Below are 21,543 nucleotides of genomic sequence, written 5' to 3' on the forward strand. Positions count from 1 at the left end.
GTTCTTAACCTGAAACTGTTCTTAACCTGAAGCACCACTTTAGCTAATGGGGCCTTCTGCTGCTGCTGCGTCACCAGAGCCCAATTTTTGTTCTTATCCTGAAGCAAAGTTCTTAACCTGAAGCACTATTTCTATGTTAGCGGAGTGTGTAACCTGAAGCGTATGTAACCTGAAGCGTATGTAACCCGAGGTACCACTGTACCTTCTTCCAGAAGGCAAAAGCTGAAAGACATCATTTCCGGGGTGTGCACTATCCTGCACTATCTCTGCAGCTTTCTTATGGCACCTGGAAGCATAAATTTGATCCAAGGTAGGGAGAGTGCACCCATTTATTCTCTCCGCCATACATCCGGGAATTCCTGGACATGTCCTCTTTTGGGGACCTACATGTCCCTCTGGGGGGATTGATAAATTTAAATGCAAATTTCTGCGTTTGCATTTTTTAAAAAATAAAAATGTGTGCGCTAGTGGCTCGGGTTCAGGCTTGGGCAGCTCAGCATGTGGTGAATGTGTGGTGAGGGTAGCGGACTTTGCCCCCCCCCACATCTCAACAACTCAACAAATGTCTGGATTTCTACAGCAGGGGCAGCAGCAGAGGCCTTGGAGTTGCCTGTCAACAGTGAGCATATAGACAGGAGACTTAGCAGGTACACAGGTCACTTGGTCACAGCCACGGTGAGATGTGTTGTTTTATATTATTTTTAATACTTATTTTGCGTATGAATTGCTTTCCGTGAGGCATCCCAAAACAATTCATAATATAATAAAAACACCTGTAGAACAATTGCATATATAAAAGCAGGTCAAACATTTGTATAGATAAATGTAATTAAAAACAAGTATATATGTTTAGTTCAAATCCAGTAGAGATATGGGACATGTACAAAAGATATCGAAAAGATTACTGTAACAACATGATGTCAATGGCAGGCCCTGAATAACTTCTGTGGTATGATAGATCATTATAAGAGAGTATAATACTGATGGAAATTAACAAAAGAAAATGATAAATAATGTGCTAGACAGACTAAGTGGTAGATGCATGATGGGGTGGCCGGAAATTGTTAGAAATCCAAGAAGAACGCAATGTGATGTGATGTAACAAATATTACTCTTCTCTTTCTTCTGGTTAACCCCTTTGTTTGTTATCTCGTTTTAATCTCAATAAAGCATTAAAAACAAAAAATAAATCCAGTACAGATACCAGCTGAGGTAAAACTCTCCACTTCCAAGGCTTGTTGAGAGGGGAACACCTTCAACAGATGCTGAAAGCGCAACAGAAGTGTGTGGTATATCTCTTTAAATCAGTGTTTCTCAAGCGGTGGCCTGGGAGCCGCCAGTGGGCCTTGGTCACTTCCAGGTGGGTCTTCGTATCCTTGCCTGCTCCACCTTCTAGCTATGGCGTATATCCCTTTAGCTGGATCAATGCCAGCACTAGTAATTCCTTACATGCAGAGTGAAGGTAGCTGGGAGATAAAGAAAGAGAGGAGGGAGGGAACGAGAGGGAGAGAGAAAAGGGCGTCTTCCTCATCTACAGGGAAATAAATAATAATAATAATATTTTTTTTATACTGGTTCAAAAACCGGGCTCAGGGCGGCTAACAACAAATTGAAAACACTTAATTGTAAAAGCATCATAAAATACAGTATAAAAACATGAATAACTATAAAATTCAAAGTTCAGAAATACGTTTAGGGGAAATCCATCTAATAAGCATTAGATAATCACCAGGGCTAGTTGGCTGAATTAGTCCTACTTGGGCCAGCGAGGAGGCCAGGGGAGAATTAGTTGTGGGGTCTCAGAGTGGAGTCTCTTCATAAAAGGCGAGGGGGAGGGAAGAGAAGGGAAGGGAAATAAAAGATCAGGCTGAAAGAGCCAGAGAAGGAGTTGAAAGAAATTAGAAAGTGAGATAAAGGGATTATTATCATCATCATCATCATCATCCATCAATTAATTAAAGGAAAAGCCCCCATTTTGTGACTGGCTCACACCCTGTTGCTGTGACTGGTAGTAAGAAGTCTGAGAACCCCTAAGTAAAACTATAGTCATTATTTCTATATATCATAGAATATATCATAGAATCTATATATCATAGAATCATAGCGTCATAGAGCTCCGAAGGTTCATTGAGTTCAACCCCCGGCAATACAGGCATCTCAGCTAAAGCATCCATGAAAGTTGGCCATCCAACCTCTGCTTAAAAAACCTCTAAGGAAGGAGAGGAAGGTCATGCTAATATGATATGCTAATATATATGCTGATATAAATTAGCATCTGCAAATATTACACAAAACTGTATGTTTTCTGCTCCTTCTGGTAGCTTCTGAAAGCCACTATAGGCAATCTGCTTCTCCAAGAGGAAAGATGCCAGAAAAAACGAATCCCCATTCCAACAGGCAAGAGCACGTGGTTCTTTTCATTACGGCGGTTTATTTGCTGTAAAAGCAGGTGTTAACTTGGCGCAAAAAAATACACACGCATAAAAGCCAGGTTTGGCATTGTTTGCTCCTTGTTAAGATGATCCAGGCCCCTGTGGGCATCTGTTTCCTTAATATCCTGGTGCCGAGAAGCACGACATTTTCATAATATAAGCTGTTGTAGGAAAGCAATTCCAGCCCCAGATAAAAAAAAGAAGATTACACTTGCCACTCGAGTTACGGCATTAGAACAACCGATTTTTATTTATTTTCATTTCATTTTCCCTGTCAGCCGCTGCTGCACTTCTGCAAAATGTTCTTGGGAGACGTTAATTGTATTTTGCATGCCTGGATCCCCCTAAGAAATGACAAACCTTTTCACTCACAAATTAGATGTCTCTTTTCATTTAAACTCCAGAAAGGGAAGCTATAATTTGGAAAAGGAGAAAGTTGGGGGCTGCCGCCTTCGCAAGGGCCCTTTGCGTACAATGGGAGCTGACAGATGGGTTTAAGCGGGGGAGCTGCACCCTCTCTGCCAATCTCTGAGATCTTCATTTAATTTGGCCCCCAGCTGATGAACTTATTAAAATAAAAGTCACAGCTCATGCCTGTGTGAAAAAGCAATATAACAGAAAGACGGGAATAACAATGACTAAGCTTGGGTTCACGGGGCACTGACAGGCAGATCAGGACCAGAGTTTAAGGGGCTCAGATTTGTTAATGAAACTACCTGTACTTTCCAGGAGTAATATAGTTACAGGTGGCTTCCTAAAAAGGAATGGGGGAAGAAGTTTGATTCAGTTTGCATTTAAAGGAGAACTCACCTGACTGGCACCTTCTGAAACAGGACGTGAATCAAAACATAAGCACCCTTTGAAATTTGCACTCCTCCAAATTTTGCAATGCAGTTATCCAGTCAAATAACATGCACAAAGATGTGTATACTAGGGTGAAATATGCAAAAATGGATACGATAGGAAAATGCATTATATTAGGGAAAGTTGCCTTGCAAAAAATGTGTACAATATAGAAAATGTACGTATTAGGAAAAATTCATACTAAAATGCTGGTGAATTTTCATGGGGACTTGTTTTAAATGCAAGCTGTTGTGGGAATGTGGAGAACTGAACTTAAGATTTAAGGAAAAAACGAAAAACGGAGAGAAACCAAAATTTACAGATTCGCCCCTCTCTATTTTTCATTATTGTTCTTGGCTTTTCCCTATACGGTGATCTCTTCAAGGATCTTTAAAGTGAGATGCATTGGACTATGTAACATGGGGTAATGTAGAGGTCTGTCCATGTCTCCCCCAGGATGCTTTGCTACCTGAGGTGAAAGACAAGATGATGCCCCCTCCAACCATTCCACATACAGGAGACAATTCAGGAGAGAATCTTACTTCAATGCTGGTGGCAGGCCCACATCCTCCATTGCACCTGAGGGCAGCAGGCTAGCTTAGAAGGCCAGGTCAAATCACTGGGCATGCACAACTCTCTGCCCTTCTACAACTCCCTGCCCTCAGCACCAGCTCTCAGACCCTCTTCTCATTATTATACGTTTAAGCGACAAACCCCAAGGTACTCATGCAAGAAGCTCCATCCTTCCTAATTCTCATTCACTAACCCCTTCTGCTGCAGCCAGGTTCTAGACATATATTAAACTTTTCAGTGATTTTGTGGATAGTCACCTTTCAGTAACTCTCAGATTCCTTTCTGAGTGTGCAAAAGTCCGTGACCAGGAACAGGCAGGTACTGTGTTCATCAACCAGCTTCACACTGTGAACTCCAAGATGCCATTCTCAGGCAAGCTGTTCCTGCTTCAGTAACAGACAAATAATCTCACACTATACTTCTTGTTGGGCTCTTTGTATCAATCAAGGCCACCAGAAGGAAGAGCATCTGCTTAGGGGGCTTCCAGAAGGTTGCTACCTCACCCCCACCATTCTGCTGTGCTAATGTAATAAAATGGAAAGCCAAAAGCTACACTGGGTCTATGCAAAGATTCTCGCTAGTCCAAACAGCAGGCTAAGCATCCTGAATGCCACTTACTGGAAACCACAGGCAGAGAAGTACTCTTGTGTTCAAATCTTGCTTGCTTCTTACCCACAGGCGTTTGGTTGGCCACTGTGAGAAGAGGATGCTGGACTAGATGAGCCATTGGCCTGATCCAGCACACTCTTATATTCTTAGAGAGAGAAAAGGGCCCATTCTCAAACAGTGGCACCAACTATAGGGGGCAGAAGGGGCTTTGGCATCCTCAATATTTGTGGGGAGGGGGGCAAGCCCCCACAATATGGAGGGGGCCCCAAACAGATCAGCCTCCCATCTGCAAACACACCCTCCACATTCCCCATCCCGCACTGCTGACGCACCGGGCAGGGGTGGGGCACAGAGTGTGATCTTTTGTTTCTGTGCTCTCCAGTCCCTGCCGCCACCAGGGTGCAATGGGGATCTCTGCAGGGGGTGCCTGGATAGCTAAACCACTCTGGAAATTGTAGCTCTGAGGGGGCAATGCTAAGGGGGGCTAAAAACTCTGAACACTCTTAACAAACTACAGCTCCCAGAATTCTTTGGGGCTACCATGACTGATTAAAGTCATATCACACTGCTTTAAATGTATGGTGTAAACATGGCCCTAGAAGGCAGGGCGAACCCAAAATCTCACATCCACATACAAAGCTTCCCTTGCTTCCATCTCCCCATTTTCCCTCTTCCTGCAAATACCGTATTTTTTGCTCTATAAGACACACCTTTTCCCTCCTAAAAAGTAAGGGGAAATGTGTGTGCGTCTTATGGAGCGAATGCAGGCTGCGCAGCTATCCCAGAAGCCAGAAAAGCAAGAGGGATTGCTGCTTTCACTGCACAGTGATCCCTCTTGCTGTTCTGACTTCTGAGATTCAGGGGGGGGGGGGGAATTACTGTATTGTTTTCCTCCTCCAAAAGCTAGGTGTGTCTTGTGGTCTGGTGCGTCTTATAGAGCAAAAAATACGGTAAATATAACAGCATTCTGCTCAGAATGCTGCCCAGGCTATTGGCATGTTTATTGGATGTATCCTTCCAATTTTTAAGTTACTCCAACCAGTAACTTAATTTTTTATATTACTCCAACCTGAGTAATATAATGCTTTATTAAAAAAAAACAAGGAATGATGGCAGAATCAAACTTGGGTGTTGAAAAGTCTAGCAAAAGAGTTAATTGGTTCCTATCTGCATAAAAAATGCAAACATGTCAAAGAGGGAAGTAGCGTATTTGAGCAGAAATGTAAGTCATCACCATTACTATGAATACATTGTTATTATGTTTATTGTTGCTGAAATACATTAGCATTATCTTTTTAAAGAAATTTACATATGCACAATGGAACCCTTTTGTATCTGCCAAGCCATAAAGTAGACCAATTTTAGAAGTAGATGCAAATTAGGTTGTTGGAGGAAATGATGAAATCTTAGCCAGCAAATGTAGTTGTGTGTAAAGCTGCAAACCTCTGCACACTTACATGGGACCAAGTCCCATTGAACTCAGTCGGGCTTATTTCTTTAGTTATTATTACATTTATCATTGCATTTTTATCCCACCTTTTCTCCAAGGAGCCTCAAAGTGATATACATGGCTCTGCCTCTCTCTATACAGTGGTACCTCTGGTTATGTACTTAATTCTTTCCGGAGGTCTGTTCTTAACCTGAAACTGTTCTTAACCTGAAGCACCACTTTAGCTAATGGGGCCTCCCGCTGCTGCCATGCCGCTGCCGCACGATTTCTGTTCTCATCCTGAAGCAAAGTTCTTAACCTGAGGTACTATTTCTGGGTTAGCGGAGTCTGTAACGTGAAGCGTATGTAACCCGAGGTACCACTGTACTGTCTTCACAATTGCCCTGTAGGGAAAGTTAGAAAGAGAGAGAGAGAGTTTGGATTTGATATCCTGCTTTATCACTACCTGAAGGAGTCTCAAAGCGGCTAACATTCTCCTTTCCCTTCCTCCCCCACAACAGACACTCTGTGAGGTGAGTGAGGCTGAGAGACTTCAGAGAAGTGTGACTGGCCCAAGGTCACCCAGCAGCTGCATGTGGAGGAGCGGGGAATCAAACCCGGTTCACCAGATTATGAGTCTACCGCTCTTAACCACTACACAACACTGGCTGGCCAAGAGTTGGCAACTGCACCAAAGTCACCCCAAAGTGGGGATTTAAACCCTGGTCTTCCAGGTCCTTGTCCAACACTCTAACCACCACACTAGCTGCATGTGCATGCATAGGATTGCACAAAAGTTGTTAATCAGAGGTGAATTTTGCATTTAAAAACAACATGTTTATTTTTGTTTATCATGTTTAATAAAAGAGGATGTTTAAAGTGTTTTCCCTTTATAGGCTTTGCATGGCACATGCTGCCAATGGGAAGCCATCCTGGAGCTAATGAAGGGTTAGGGAATGGGATTTTTGTTAGCACCAGAGTTAGGGGGGGGAGAGAATTTAAAAACCTCACGTGTCACAGTCTTACTGAAAATCAGGGGGGTTTCACCTACGAACAAATGAAAACAAACAAAAGCTGCAACAGCAGGTGACACACCAGACATCATGACTAGCTTGGCGCTCAAGCAGGCTTCAGGCCTAGTTTTAAGGCTGCTTTGGTGTCTCTGGCTGAAGATATGTGACAGGACATTTATTTACATAGATTATTAAAGTTACATTTTATATATGATGATGGACAGATTTATTAGTTGCCCAGTACAAAAACTAATAGATTCAAGGGTGGTGTATATTTCCCGAACAAGAGAGGCGAAAGGCTGAATCTTAGCTGGTGGGTGCAGTGGCGTACCGTGGGTTGCCAGCACCCAGGGTTGCACGGAGGGGGTTGGTGGGAAATGGATGGAGTATGCATGTGCATTCAACTGCCTAACAGCATCCACGTCACCCAGGAGACGGCAGCAGCAGAGATAAGAAAAAAAGAGTCATTCCGTTGTCTGTAGAGGGCACTTCCTGGTCTGCATGGAGATATGTTTTCAACAGAGCCCAGTGACAGAAGTGCGCAGCTGTATTGAGGCAGCACCCAGTTTTGAAATTTTGCATCTGGGGCAGCAGTCCCTGTGGCCCCTCCCCCATGCTACACAACTCAGTGGATGGCACCTCTATGGACAGCTTTGAGCTGAACACAAATTGACAATAGTGAATGCCTTGCTGTGTAATGTGCAAAGCAAGAACTGGCCAAAAATTGTCCATCATGAGACATCTGAAGAGAAGCACCACTTACCTTTTCAATATGAGAGATATGTGACTCATGTCCTCCGTTCTTATTTATTAAGCCATGTAAATAGCACTTTACAAAGAATTAGCATGCAGGTCCCTTTTCTGAGGGATTGACAAGGGAGGCAAAAGTGGGAGAGGAGGGGAAGAGAGGCAGATTAAACAGAGGAAGAATATTTGTTTCTTTCAGTTACATGTACTTAGGTTTAGTGACAATAGGCTTTTGGGACTCTGTTGCCACCTGCTTGTAACATCTAAAGCCTCCGGATTTCTTGCTCAGAACTGAGGAGCAACCAGGCGTTAATTCAAAGGCGCTCAGCCCTAGAATCCTTTTGTCAATACCAAGACCACATGTGAAGTGGTAACAGAGTACGGTAATTCACAATACTAGACCGATGACACTAAAGGCTTTATTTCTCATTTTCAAGGGAGCCTCGCCAACTTGGGGAACAACCCACAATGCACTGAGGGTCTCAGTGACTGAAGTGGAATATAGGGGTTCAGGTGATCCCTGAGGTACTCTGGACTTGAGTTGTTCAGGGCTCTGTAAATTCATGCAAGCACCTGTTTTAACAATGGTGTTGCATGTTGTTGGCCAGATTCCCCCATCAGCAGTCTGGCTGCTGCAATCTGCACTAGCTTGAGCTTCCAAACCAGACCCAAGGACAGCCCCACATAAAGTGCATTACAGTAATCCAGCCTTGAGGTTACCAACACTCCTTCTTTGGCGATCACTCGTAGCCAAGTAAGATTGTCTTCCATGAACATGGTAGCGTATTTTTCGCTCTATAAGACGCACCAGACCATAAGACACACCTAGTTTTTGGAGGAGGAAAGCAAGAAAAAAATATTCTGAATCCCAGAAGCCAGAACAGCAAGAGGGATCTGGCTTCTGGGATAGCCTCTTGCTGTCCTGGCTTATGGGATAGCCGCACGCAGCTTCTCCCAGGCGGGGGGATGAAGGCTCCCCCTGCCCGGAAGAGGCTGCACGCAGCTAAGGCAGAAGGCTCCCCTAAGAGCCACGGTCCCTTTAAAAAGCATGTGGAGCGTGTGTGCAGCTCTTGGGGGCTTTTCCCCAAGGAGAGAGAGGGACAGCCACACGGCTCTTCAAAGGGAGTGCTGAGAAGAGCCTCCTGCCTGCATTCACTCCATAAGACACACACACATTTCCCCTTACCTTTTAGGAGGCAAAAAGTGAGTCTTATAGAGCGAAAAATACGGTATTTAAAAGTGAGTCCATAAGTGACTGCGGAGGCCAATTCTGGATCCACATGTCCTTCCACAGTGGAGACACGGGTTTCCGGGTGGGAGTTGATCACAATGAGGGTTTGCCAAGTGTGCCTTCCTCTCAGCGCATTTCTCCCTTTCGTCCTGCATGTGAGTATCTTCAAAACTCATGACACCTTTGGTAAAAGCTGTTCTCCAATTGGAACGCTCACAGGCCAGCGTTTCCCAGTTGTCGTGTTTATACTACAGTGGTACCTCGGGTTACATATGCTTCAGGTTACATACACTTCAGGTTACATACGCTTCAGGTTACAGACTCCGCTAACCCAGAAATAGTGCTTCAGGTTAAGAACTTTGCTTCAGGTTGAGAACAGAAATCGTGTTCCAGCGGCGCGGCGGCAGCGGGAGGCCCCATTAGCTAAAGTGGTGCTTCAGGTTAAGAACAGTTTCAGGTTAAGTACGGACCTCCAGAATGAATTAAATACCCGAGGTACCACTGTACTTTTTCTTTTTCTTTTTACCAACACATAGACTGCAGTGGACAGGCTATCCCTGCCCAGGAATGGTCGTACCAGACAAAGTTGGTAAAAGGCCCTTCTAAGCCACTCTTCATTCTTTCTTTTTATTAAACAACACTAGCACTACCCAGAGTTTAATCTTGCCTCTGATATTTTTAATTTGCTTATTTTGAAATGAAAACACTTGACAACACCCTATGGGGTTGCTTCGGCAGTGAGGGCATGCCCTCGGGATATGACATTCTACTCCTTTGTACCCACTTCACTTTTAAGATGAATGTCGGGAGCTAAAACATGTCACGGAGAGATTAATTTTTACAAATGACCCTGTGTTCACGATATGCGTGCGTTTCATTGCGAATTCCACCCAGCCGTCCTGGAAAACCTTTCGCTCAGTCGGAGAAAAATAAGGCATCAGAGGTGGGGAGGAGTGGGTAAGATGCGGTGAATCATCTGAGGCAATAATGCCAGAGTACACATTTCCGAGGTAACTAAAAATGCACATTAACTCAAAGGCGGGATGGAGAAGTTCATTTGCAGTCACAAGTAATAGCTTTTTCCTCCCACCTCACCCTACAAGCATTTATTTGATATCAAAGCAAAACCCGGTAAGTGACTCCCAAGGCTTGTTTCCACAGCTATCCTAAGGAAGACCAAAGCAATTGTGAAGCCTTTCCTCCACAGGAAGAATCCCTCAAAAGAAGCATTTACTAATCAGAGCAAAAGCAAATAAAATAATACTGTCCCCTCTTCCCACTCCCTCTGGGATTCTGACTAACCTTGAGTTCAGAGACACTGTTTGGGATCCTGCTTATCCAATTGAGGAGGCAATTTGTTTGTTTTCTTCCATTATAGTGTGAACAATTGTCCTCGGGCCCAGGCAATGAAATTTCAAGGACTGCAGTTGTGACCTCTTCTTTCCTAAAGGATTTGCCAATAGGCTTCATGCTGTGCGCCTAGTTGGACTTGGGGAATCCCAATACGCAGTAATGCTGAAAAACAATAATCTCAGCCATCCTTGTTGCTCAGCAGTCTGCGTTTTCTTTCCGTTTCTGGACTGTCGTTTCCCATTATTTCTTTTTCTGACATCGTATCTTGCTCCATCAATCAACTTTGGCAAATATCTTAATGCAAGCCTTGTTTCAGATGCCTTAGCACAGTGGTTCTCAAACCTCCCCCCCCCCCTCCCATGGACCACTTGAAGAATTGCCCCCTCCCCTGCATGTTGTAGCAATTGTAATGTGCTATGCTAGATGCCGCATGTTTTTTAATTATATTTTTATTGCTTCTTGTATTTTTTTAATAGATTGTACTTTGTCATATTCCATAGAATTCAGAATGCAATACAAAAATAGACAAGAAATAAAAGAAGCAATAAAAATACAATTAAATATCAATAAGAATATTTAATGTGATGGGTCCCATTTTCATCACCTAAATGATGGTGGTCATGGAGCACTGGTGGTCCATGGACCAGAGTTTGAGAACTCCAGATTCAGCATGCATCATTCTGTGTTTTACTAAATTTGTGACCCCCATTTTGCAATTGTCACTGAGGTGAATAATGACCTCAGTGGGAGGGGCAGGATTTGCTTGCCTGAAAGGTCCAGTACCATCATATTATAAAAGGGGAGGAGGCGATTTCAAACACTCAAAGAAGCACCAACAGTAGGGCTGTCCTGCCCATGAGGTGCAGTGAGGTTGCATCTGGGCAGCAAGGGGTTGCAAGGGGGCCACCACCACACTGACCCTGTTGCATGCCCGCTGCTCAGTACTGCCAGGTGCTTGTCACCACCTCCTGCCCCTCTGCTGCTGTGGGCACACACACCATCAAGGCCATGCCCCTCCGCCATGGCCTGAACGCCATCATGCCTCCTCCACTGACACCTAGCAGTGGCCCAGATACCCCAGTACACTGTTGGTGGCGGAGGGGGGTACGTGAAGCATGTGGCCATGGGTGGATTACTGTGGTGGAGGGCATGGCTGCAGCAATGGAGAAACAAGAGGAGGTAACTGCCCAGTAGTGGCAAGCAGCGGGCAATGGGCAGGGAGAGTCCGGCAGTGATCAGTGGGCATGTGGTAAGGAGCACAAGGGAGTGGCATTGCCAGGGGTTTTGCCTCAGGCAGCAAAATGTCCCAGGCCAGTTCTGACCATCAGAACAATAAAAGGGGGGGTGAGCCCTTACCGTCATTGCAACCCAAAGATGCAAGAGCCTTGTGTTGTTGTTTGTTTGTTTGTTTGTTTATATTCCACCCATCTGACTGGGTTTCCCCAGCCACTCTGGGCAGCTTCCAAACAATTATAAAATCGCAGGAAAGCATCAAACATCAGAAACTTCCCTATACAGGGCTGCCTTCAGATGCCTTCTCAAAGTCAGGTGGTTCTTTATTTCCTTGACATCTGACGGGTGGGCATTCCACAGGGCAGGCGCGACTGCCTTGTTCCCTGGCAGCAGGCTGGCCTTACATCCTCCCTTCCCCAGCACCAATGCAAGGTGCCCTGTATAGCTGCAGCTCTTAGAGGCAGCTGCTTTTCACAAGGCGGGTGAGGGCCTGATATTAATCAGCACCTCTCCGCCTCTTCCAGATAGCTGCCTCCCTTCAACGTACCTCCTTCTGCTGCCACCTGCCCGATTCAGTTGGTCACCGTGCCAAAAAAAAAAAAAAAGGCCTTCTCATGGTGGCCTTGCTGTAGAACTCCACTGTGAAGTGATCCCAAAATGATTCCTCTGGCAGATTGCACTTTCTCCTCATCAATGGTAATGATAGCAATCGAGTGCTGAGCAGCTATTGAAGGGGCCTCATCAATATGAATAATAATAACAGGGCAGTTTTCTCATTCTATGGGGAGTTTCCATAGCAACAAATGGCACCACTTCTAATCTCCAGTTTTAAAAACCCCATCGAAAATCACTTCTTTTTTTTGTAATTAAAAAAAAAAAGACGTGTGAGAGATACCTGTTACAAACACTGGTTTCCATTTGTTTAAATCTGTGCAACCAGCACCACGGTGTGGCCATAGTGGATAATTTCACTCCAGCTTCACAAATAATAGCTCTTAAAAGTAGACATCCCTTGGCATTTAAATATATGTATATATAGGTCCCCTGGGTCTAAGATTAAGGTTCTTTTTCAGGAAACTGAAGAGCTCGTGAGCATGTCCAAATAATAATGAAAGCAATGGACATTTCTTATTTATTGCAGGACATATAAACAGATTTATTGACAGTGGCCTCATTCGGGTGTCAGTTTAAACCAGAAGTAGGGATATTTTTTTCAGCCCAAGGGCCACATTGCCTCATGCACAACCTTATGGGGGCCATGTGACAGTGGCCGGTGTCGCACCAGATGGGACACTTATATTTGCACAGTAGGCCGCAGCCCAACAACGCAAAAGTCACTGGTTTCTACATGTACATCTCTCCATACAGACAAGCTGGAGGTATGGTTGCAGTTCAAGGATACATTCCAGCTAGGCCAAAAGTAAAATAAATTAGAGCAGGTCCAGGGAGAGATGTGACCCAATGAAAGTACAGAAGGCCATAGAGAGAGACCTGGAGGGCAACATTTCACCCCTTGGGCCTTAATTAAACTAAGCTATGGTTTGAAGGTAAACATGGCAGTATGCTGTTGCACGCTGCCAAAATCGCTAGCGTTTTGCTTTTCCCTGTGCCTGATGCTGTCAGAAGCTAAGCCATAATGTGGCTTCTTGGCACATCTGCAACCCAGGATTTATGGTGTGTGTGTGTGTGTGTGTGTGTGTGTGTGTGTGTAGGTAAAGGACCCCTGGACGGTTAAGTCCAGTCAAAGGCAACTATGGGGTTGTGGTGCTCATTTCGCTTTTCAGGCCAAGGGAGCCGGCGTTTGTCCAGAGTTTTCTGGGTCATGTGGCCAGCATGACTAAACCACTACTGGCGCACGGAGGACCATGACTAGTGCCAGAGTGCATGGAAACACCGTTTACCTTCCTACTGCAGTGGTACCTATTTATCTCCTTGCGCTAACGTGCTTTCGAACTGCTAGGTTGGCAGGAGCTGGGACAGAGCAGCGGGAGGTTACCCCATCACGGGGATTCGAACTGCCGACCTTCCAATCAGCAAGCCCAAGAGGCTCAGTGGTTTAGACCACAGGGCCACCCGTGTCTGTCTGTCTGTCTGTCTGTCTGTCTGTCTGTCTATCTATCTATCTATCTATCTATCTATCTATCTATCTATCTATCTAATCTCGTTCCTTTTCCCCTGAACCAGGACTCAAGGCTGCTCAAAAAAAATTAAAACAAACATGGATAAAACACAGAAAGCTGCAAACATATAAAAGATGATAGTGAGAGAAAAAAAGTACTTAAATGATACCAGAATTAAAACAATATAAAAACAAATCTATAAAATCTGGAGCACTTCCACCTACGAAGACAGTTTACATTTGTGATTTTTAAAATTTATTTTAAAACGGTAAGGGGAGGCACAATAGAGGTGTACAAATTTAGGCATAGTGTGTAGAAGGTAAAGAGAGATAATTTTGTCTCCTTTGTTAAATCTAGACTTCAATGGCATTCAGTGAAACTGATCGGCAGGAAATTAAGGACAGAGAAAAGGAGGAGATGCCTGGGACTCTTCACTGACTCATCTCTTCCAAGGATTCAGCTATACAGCTGCAAATAAAACGTTTTAAGTGTATTGTAAAGTGCAATATACAAATGTGACACTAGATGATGGTGAGTTATGGCAAATTCAATATATTTTTCAAAACGTTTTTTTAAAAAAGCATTTTCACAGCGTTTTTTTATGTGTGTGTAGATTCCACCTTCACCTCCCTCCTTCCACTCTCCTGCTTCAGCTTCTGATTCCGGACTTCTCTCTGCCACACACTCTCCCAGCTCACTAAGCCCTGCTATCTCTTCAGCATCTGACACCCCCTCTTCAGTCTTCTCCCTCTTCTCCTTCTGACCACTTACTATTGTCCCACCACCACTCCCCAGGCTTTGAGCCTTCTTCCCTTGATGGTTCATCAGCTGCTTCCTCCCACCATTCCTCTGCGTTCAACCAGTTCATGATGGTTTGCAGATCCCACATCTTCCAGTTCATTCATGGGTTTTCAGCTCTTTCACAAAAATGGTAGGTGTCTAAAATTTTCGGCAGCATTCACCTAACCAGCCCCACCACCAAAATTGACGGGGGTGGTTGTTCCAGAACAGCTTGTGAAGATGGAACACTTGGAAGAATGCAATGTACCACCCTTTGAATTACCTATATAAAGCCAGCTGCCCTGGCCAGTTTATGAAGGAGAAAGATTTCATTTTGATCCATGAGATTTTATAGGGTCAAACTAGTTTGAAAATTCATCCCCCTGTGACCTACTAAATCAGGCTTGAAATGTGCCTTTTGCTTGGAAATGTATGGAACATTACAAGGAATGTTTGAAAGCTTCCCTGTCCAAACACAGAAGCAACACAAAGCAGCACTTAGCAGAGTGGGAGGGAGATTTTTACTTTGCCAGTATTTTAAACAACATACATGCACAGTTGATGCATTTCCACTCTCTCTGCATAAACAGCCCTCTGAAAAAGAGAATCGATATTGCATCTCCCACTTACACTTCTGCTACATTGTGGGATCAATAGAGGTTGAATTTCCCACTTTATTTAAATGTAAACTTTAAAGCATTTGCAGAGTATTGTATGGTGGGAGGAAACACACGCAAAAGAACTTGCCCTAGGTTATATCCACACTGCAGCCTGAAACTAGTGTGACCATCATTTCCTAGTTCCTAGGGAACTAATGGAATTGTAGGTAAGAACATAAGAGCCTCCCGATACAGCATCCTGTTCTCACACTGGCTATTCAGATACCTGTGGGAAACCTACAAGCAGAACCTGAGTGCAAGAACTCTCTTCCCTCATGTGGTTTTCAGTAAGTCCACTTCACTTCATTGTGGGGAGGAGTTGCGGTGGACCATGTGGCCACCCACTCTCCCCCAGGGGCGGGGGACAAAGTCTCACATTGCCTGGGGATCCCAGCTGCATCAGCACTCTGCCAGCCAATCTGCTGGTTGGTGGGGGCATGGCCGGGACCTTTTAATTGGAGGCGTAAGCCAGAGGGGTTCCTCTTGGCTCGCTCCCTCAATCACCCACCCTCCCTCCCTTTTTTGCAGGTTTTCATTGGCCTTGCTATGGACCTTGGTTGGTCGCCGTTGAGGGGCCTGGTAGGAATTTTTCCATTTGGCAAAATTGGCATGGGCCATTTGGTTTTCGCCTACCTCGTAGCAATCGTCGCAACTTTGTAAGGTTTTTCGGTTAGGCATTGTTTGACCTTTTAATGGGGAGGGGAGGTGCAGCCATCACCTGCCCCTCCAAGCTTAAGGGTATTCCGTTAAAGGAATCCTGTGGTGTGGATCTTGTCCAAAACCTGGGCTGGGGCACAACTCCACCGGGAACACCTGGGGAAGCTTGAGTTGGTCTGCATCAACAGGGCTCCCCCTTCTGGTGGTTTACACTCACCGGACTCCCTGTGCTACGGGCCGGAGTCCGATATAGCTGGGTCCATTCAATGCCTAAGCCAATACCACTGACAGTCTGTAATCAATAAAGTTGTGGCCAAATTTGCCCAATAACATTAACCTAATATCCGTGTCCTGGTGTGTTCTATTCCTCAACGAGGGGTCGTTGCGGGGTCTAGACACGCAAATGGTATTCAGAACCATACTGCCTCCAAGTCTGGATGCAGTTGTATAACCTCCATCATGGCTGAAAGCCATTGATAGCCTTATCTTCCATGAATTTGTCTAATTCTCTTCTAAAGCCACCCAAGTTGGTGGCCATCATTTCTTCCTGTGGCAGCGAGTTCCATAGTTTAGCTGTGTACTGCCTGAACAAGTCTTTCATCTGTCCTGAACCTTCCACCATTCAGCTTCATTGAATGTCCACAACTTCTGACGTTATGAGTGAAGAAGAAAAACTTTCCTCTACCCGCTTTCTCTACGCCATACATAATTCCATACACTTGGAACCTCCTGCTCACCTTGTCTTTAACCTAAAAGTCCCAGATATGGCAACCTTTCCTTATAAGGGGAGTTATGTATAAGGGGAGTTGATCATTTGGGTTGCCCTTTTCTGAATAATAAATTTAATAATAATAATAAATTTTATTTATATCCCGCCCTCCCCAGCCGAAGCCGGGCTCAGGGCGGCTAACAACACTAAAACAGTACAACATTATAAAACATTATAAAAATGAATTAAAATCAAAATTAATGGCAACCATAAACTAAAGTCTTGTAAAGATTGCCAAAGGAGGGAGTCAGGCTGCGCCCTGACCAAAGGCCAGGTGGAACAGCTCTGTCTTGCAGGCCCTGCGGAAAGATGTCAAGTCCTGCAGGGCCCTTGTCTCTTGTGACAGAGCGTTCCACCAGGTTGGAGCCGCAGCCGAAAAAGCCCTGGCTCTAGTTGAGGCCAGCCTAACCTCTCTGTGGCTTGGGACCTTCAAGGTGTTTTTATTTGAAGACCGTAAGTTCCTCTGTGGGGCATACCAGGAGAGGCGGTCCCGTAGGTACGAGGGCCCTAGGCCGTATAGGGCTTTGACGGTTAAAACCAGCACCTTAAACCTGATCCTGTACTCCACCGGGAGCCAGTGCAGCTTATATAGCACCGGATGAATGTGATCTCTAAGCGAAGACCCCGTAAGGAGTCTCGCTGCGGCATTCTGCACCCGCTGGAGTTTCTGGGTCAGTCTCAAGGGCAGCCCCACGTAGAGCGAGTTACAATAATCCAGTCTGGAGGTGACCGTCGCGTGGATCACAGTGGCTAGGTCAGGGCGAGAGAGGTAAGGAGCCAACTGCTTAGCTTGGCGGAGATGAAAAAATGCCGCCTTTGTTATAGCTGCAATCTGCGCCTCCATGGAGAGGGAGGCATCGAAGATTACACCCAAACTCTTAACGGACGGTGCTGGCACTAATTGCACCCCCGCAAGAGATGGGAGTTGCCCCCTCAGTCCCATGTCGTCCCGTCCCAGCCAGAGGACCTCTGTCTTCGAAGGATTTAACTTCAACCGGCTCCCACGAAACCATCCAGCCACAGCCTCCAAGCATCTGATCAGTGTGTCTGGGGCCGAGTCTGGGTAGCCGTCCATCAACAGATAGAGTTGGGTGTCATCAGCATACTGATGGCAGCCCAGCCCAAAACTCCGGACAAGCTGGGCGAGGGGGCGCATAAAGATGTTAAAAAGCATCGGGGAGAGTATTGCACCCTGGGGCACACCACACACCAAGGAGTGGCGGGATGACAATTCCCCCCCAAGCGCCACCCTCTGTCCCCGACCAGAGAGAAACGAGCGCAGCCATTGAAGGACTGTGCCCTGGATCCCCACGTCGGCAAGGCGGTGGTCCAGGAGTTCGTGATCGACCATGTCGAAGGCTGCTGACAGGTCTAGAAGAATCAGCAGCCCCGACCCGCCTCGATCCAGCTGCCTGCGGAGATCATCTGTTAGGGCGACCAGAGCCGTCTCGGTCCCATGACCAGCGCGGAAGCCGGACTGGAATGGATCCAGAGCTGAACCTTTTCCAACTCTACAATATCCCGTTTGAGATGAAACGTCCGGAACTGCACACAGTATTCCAAATGCTTTCACACCATAGATTTGTATAATGGCATTATAATATCGGCAGTTTTATTTTCAGCTCCTTTCCTAATGATCCCTAGCATGGGATTTGCCTTTTTCCGCTGCTGCCGCACACTTCATTAAGCTACCCACTACGAACCCAAGGCCTTGTTCCTCATCAGTCAACCACCAGTTCAGATGCTGAATGAAATGAAATTAAGGGGTTCTGCCCCAACATGCATCACTTTGTTTGCCTTGAATTGCATTTGCCATTTACAACCCATTCACTGGGTTTGGAGAGGTCCTTTTGGAGCTGCTCTTAATCTCAATCTCTCTCTCTCACACACACACACACACACAACACTGAACAATTTAGTATTGACAGCAAACTTCACCACTTCATTGCTTACTGCTAAGCTAGGACTTGCCGATCAGAAGGTCGGCGGTTCGAATCCCCGCTACGGGGTGAGCTCCCATTGCTCTGTCCCAGCTCCTCCCAACCTAGCAGTTCGAAAGCACGTCAAAGTGCAAGTAGATAAATAGGTATCACTCCGGCGGGAAGGTAAACGGCGTTTCCATGCACTGCTCTGGTTCACCAGAAGCGGCTTAGTCATGCTGGCCACATGACCCAGAAGCTCTCCGCCAGCTCCCTCGGCCAATAAAGCGAGATGAGTGCCGCAACCCCAGAGTCGGTCACGACTGCACCTAATGGTCAGGGGTCCCTTTACCTTACCTTTAACTCTAGATCAGTTATGAACAAGTTAAAAAGCCCAGGTCCCAATACCTATCCTTGGGGGCTTCTGATTTCTTCATCTTTCCATTCAGAGAACTGTGACTTCTGTGAGCAGAGCCTGGGAATGACTAAACGAATTCTCAGCCAGTGATATATCTTATAAAACTAATTCCCAGAGTTATTTGACACTATGACAATTAAGTGGCATAAAACAGATCTAAGTTAGTAGTGTGGAGCATAGCAAGTGCTAGGTAAGAAGAGAAAACTCATCTTTTGGTTCCCACATCACAAGCCTTGGAACTCAACATTCAATGAGCAAGTTCTCAATAGCCTATCCTTGCAGAAGAAGTGCCTGGGACACTAGAGCTTTATAATACAGCCAAGTGGGCCCCATGGAGCTGATTGACCAGATGTAAGAGAGAGTAATGCAGAATGGTCAAAGTAAATTTAAGAGAATATGGAGGAGAGTTAGCAAAATCAAAGACAAAGATATAACTAAACATGGTTTAGCACAGTGGTTCCCAATTAGCTAATTACTGAGGACCCCCTATTTTTCAAAAGCCAAGTGATGCACCCCATGGTTCAGGAATTCTGGAAACAACCAAAGATTGAAGCCGTGCAACATCATCATTATAAAGTTCCTATGGACTCGATCTCTATGTCTGCACCTTAAATTCTACCTACCCCAGCTATGTTTTTATAAATAAATATGTTTTTATTCTAAGATTTCAAATTCAGTAAGGACATTAACACTGCACTCCTGGTATCACAGGGAATATTTATTATTTTTATAAACTAAGCTTGCCAGTTCATTTTTTAAAAAAATGATTACCATTTTCCAATTCTGTTTTTTAACACTAACCACATTTTAAAACATGAGTAGGTAAATGATGGGTCATGTGAAATCTTTAAGGTAGCTTTCTGCAGTCCAAAGGAAGTTTTCTAGAGAACCCTATAATCACACCTCTTATTTAAAGGAAATCTGATGGTAATATATGTAAATGTTTCAGAGAAAGGAGATCTGATTTAAGTAAGGCCAATTACACCTGAACATAGCATGCCAATTTCTGAAGTCCTCCAAGTGTTTCATCTTACAAAGCCATGAACGAAGCTTTTAAATCTGCAGGGTACCATCCAAATTGGCAAAAAAAGTTCAGGTTCCATTCAGTTGTAGCAGAGGTATGTGCAGGACTGGGTGAATTCTGCAATTCTATACAACTGCATGGGGCCCAAAGGTTAGGGCAGGGCTCCAGGCCTCAGAGATTTATTGTTCCTCCATATGACTAGCAGAAGACAAAGAAATATTTTTAAAAAGGGGGGGATTTACTTAACCTGCATAATTAATAGAGGTCACAGAATTCAGCTTTTTCTGATGCAGAATTTAGGTTATGCTGGTACTCTTTTAAAGGGGAAAGTATACAAAGGCCAGCATGTATGTACATCTTATTTATCCAGCTTCGGCACAATGAAATTGAACCACAATTAGGAATAACAAAAATATTAACAGAAATACAACATCTGGAACTTGTTCTTCCAAAAGATAAAGTTATGGTAGTCCAAAGAACTCCATAAATTTCACTTAGGTTGTCTTACCGATTATGGTTTCTACACAGATTCATACTGAACTCAAGTTTCTTCCAAATTTTCCATTTCTTAAAAAAGTCCATCTCACAGATTCAGCTTAAACATTCTGTCAACTATTTGTTGCAGGGTTTTTTGAAAACAAAAACCCCAAACAATTATTGTCACTATTCAGGTTACATCACAAATAAATGCAAGCACCAAACAGCTGTCTTGCCTTGTTTTATTTTGTTTTGTTTTTAAAAGACACTAGCTGGATTCCATTAGAATTCACTATGGAATGAACCAAATGTTACTGTACTGACACGATAAAAAAACCAGCTGCCCTGTTCTCCGCATCTGCCATCCAACCTTCTTCTGCCAAACCATCCAATGATACCACAATTGAGTTCAGGCTGAGGCTGCTCAGAGTCCTGGTTCCGATTCAGCAGGTTGTGCTGCCATCGCTTTCAAGCGAAAATTCACATCTTCTTCATCTTTTTCTTGCTGCGTTGGTTAAAGACCGGTGATGATCCCATCAGGCTGTCAGGGGAAGGAGAAGCATAGCTGCTTTCAGAACCGTCTGGGCTCTGCGGCATGCCAGCTTCACTCATGCCCGACATGGGCTCCTCAAACACATCGCTGCCCAGGACCCCATGGTGCCCATGGACGTGGCCTTCCTCACTCTCTTGTGGCTCTATTTTCACCGGAAGGTTCCAGAGAGGGGAAGTGTTCACTTCGCCACCTAAAAGGCAGTTGGGGGCGGGGTAGAGAAAGAGAGAGACTTTACTCATCAGATGAGCAAAAGATACAAAACATAGATATGATGAAAACAAGAGACCAGGTAGACTAGCTAGTCTGCATAAATAACATGTTAAGGAATAGGGAGTTGGCATATAAAAACTGCTAACACTTTACTCATGAAGTCTTATTTTTACATCAGGTTTAGGCAACGTGTGGTTGGACTGCAAATCCCATCTTCCATTGGCCATGCTGGCTGAGGCCGGTGAGAGTTGAAGCCCCACAACCTCTGGAGGGTCATCGGTTCCCCAGGCCTAGTATATATAGAAGGTTTCAGAAGTTTTGGTGAATTCTGAGGAGAAAGTGAACTAAGTAAAGAGAAGAGTGAACTGTGCTGAACCAATGTACTCAATGGAGACTGGGCTGCTAATCCTGGAGACAAGGAAACGTCCAACAACAAAGGACAACGTGTTAAAAAGCCATTTTATCATCCTAAGACAGTGTAGTTTTAATGTGCT

The 21,543-nt window shown here is 44.9% G+C and overlaps 1 protein-coding gene and 1 long non-coding RNA gene across 9 annotated transcripts in view; one reads left to right on the forward strand and one right to left on the reverse strand.

The window, feature by feature from the left end:
* LOC310841689 overlaps positions 1-21,543 on the forward strand; it is a 540,183-nt gene that overhangs the window by 481,113 nt on the left and 37,527 nt on the right. The window lies entirely within an intron of this gene.
* The window catches only part of SUPT7L (SPT7 like, STAGA complex subunit gamma), a 49,042-nt gene continuing 47,370 nt past the window's right edge, over positions 19,872-21,543 (reverse strand). For all 8 annotated transcript variants that reach the window (XM_083732653.1, XM_083732651.1, XM_083732652.1 and 5 more), the window contains one exon: positions 19,872-21,029. In XM_083732653.1, the coding sequence (XP_083588779.1) occupies positions 20,767-21,029 (263 nt within the window). In that variant the 3' untranslated portion in view covers positions 19,872-20,766. The remainder of the gene's footprint in view (positions 21,030-21,543) is intronic.

Source organism: Podarcis gaigeae (genome assembly GCF_964106915.1).
Source record: "Podarcis gaigeae genome assembly, chromosome: 3".
Lineage (NCBI taxonomy): Eukaryota > Metazoa > Chordata > Lepidosauria > Squamata > Lacertidae > Podarcis > Podarcis gaigeae.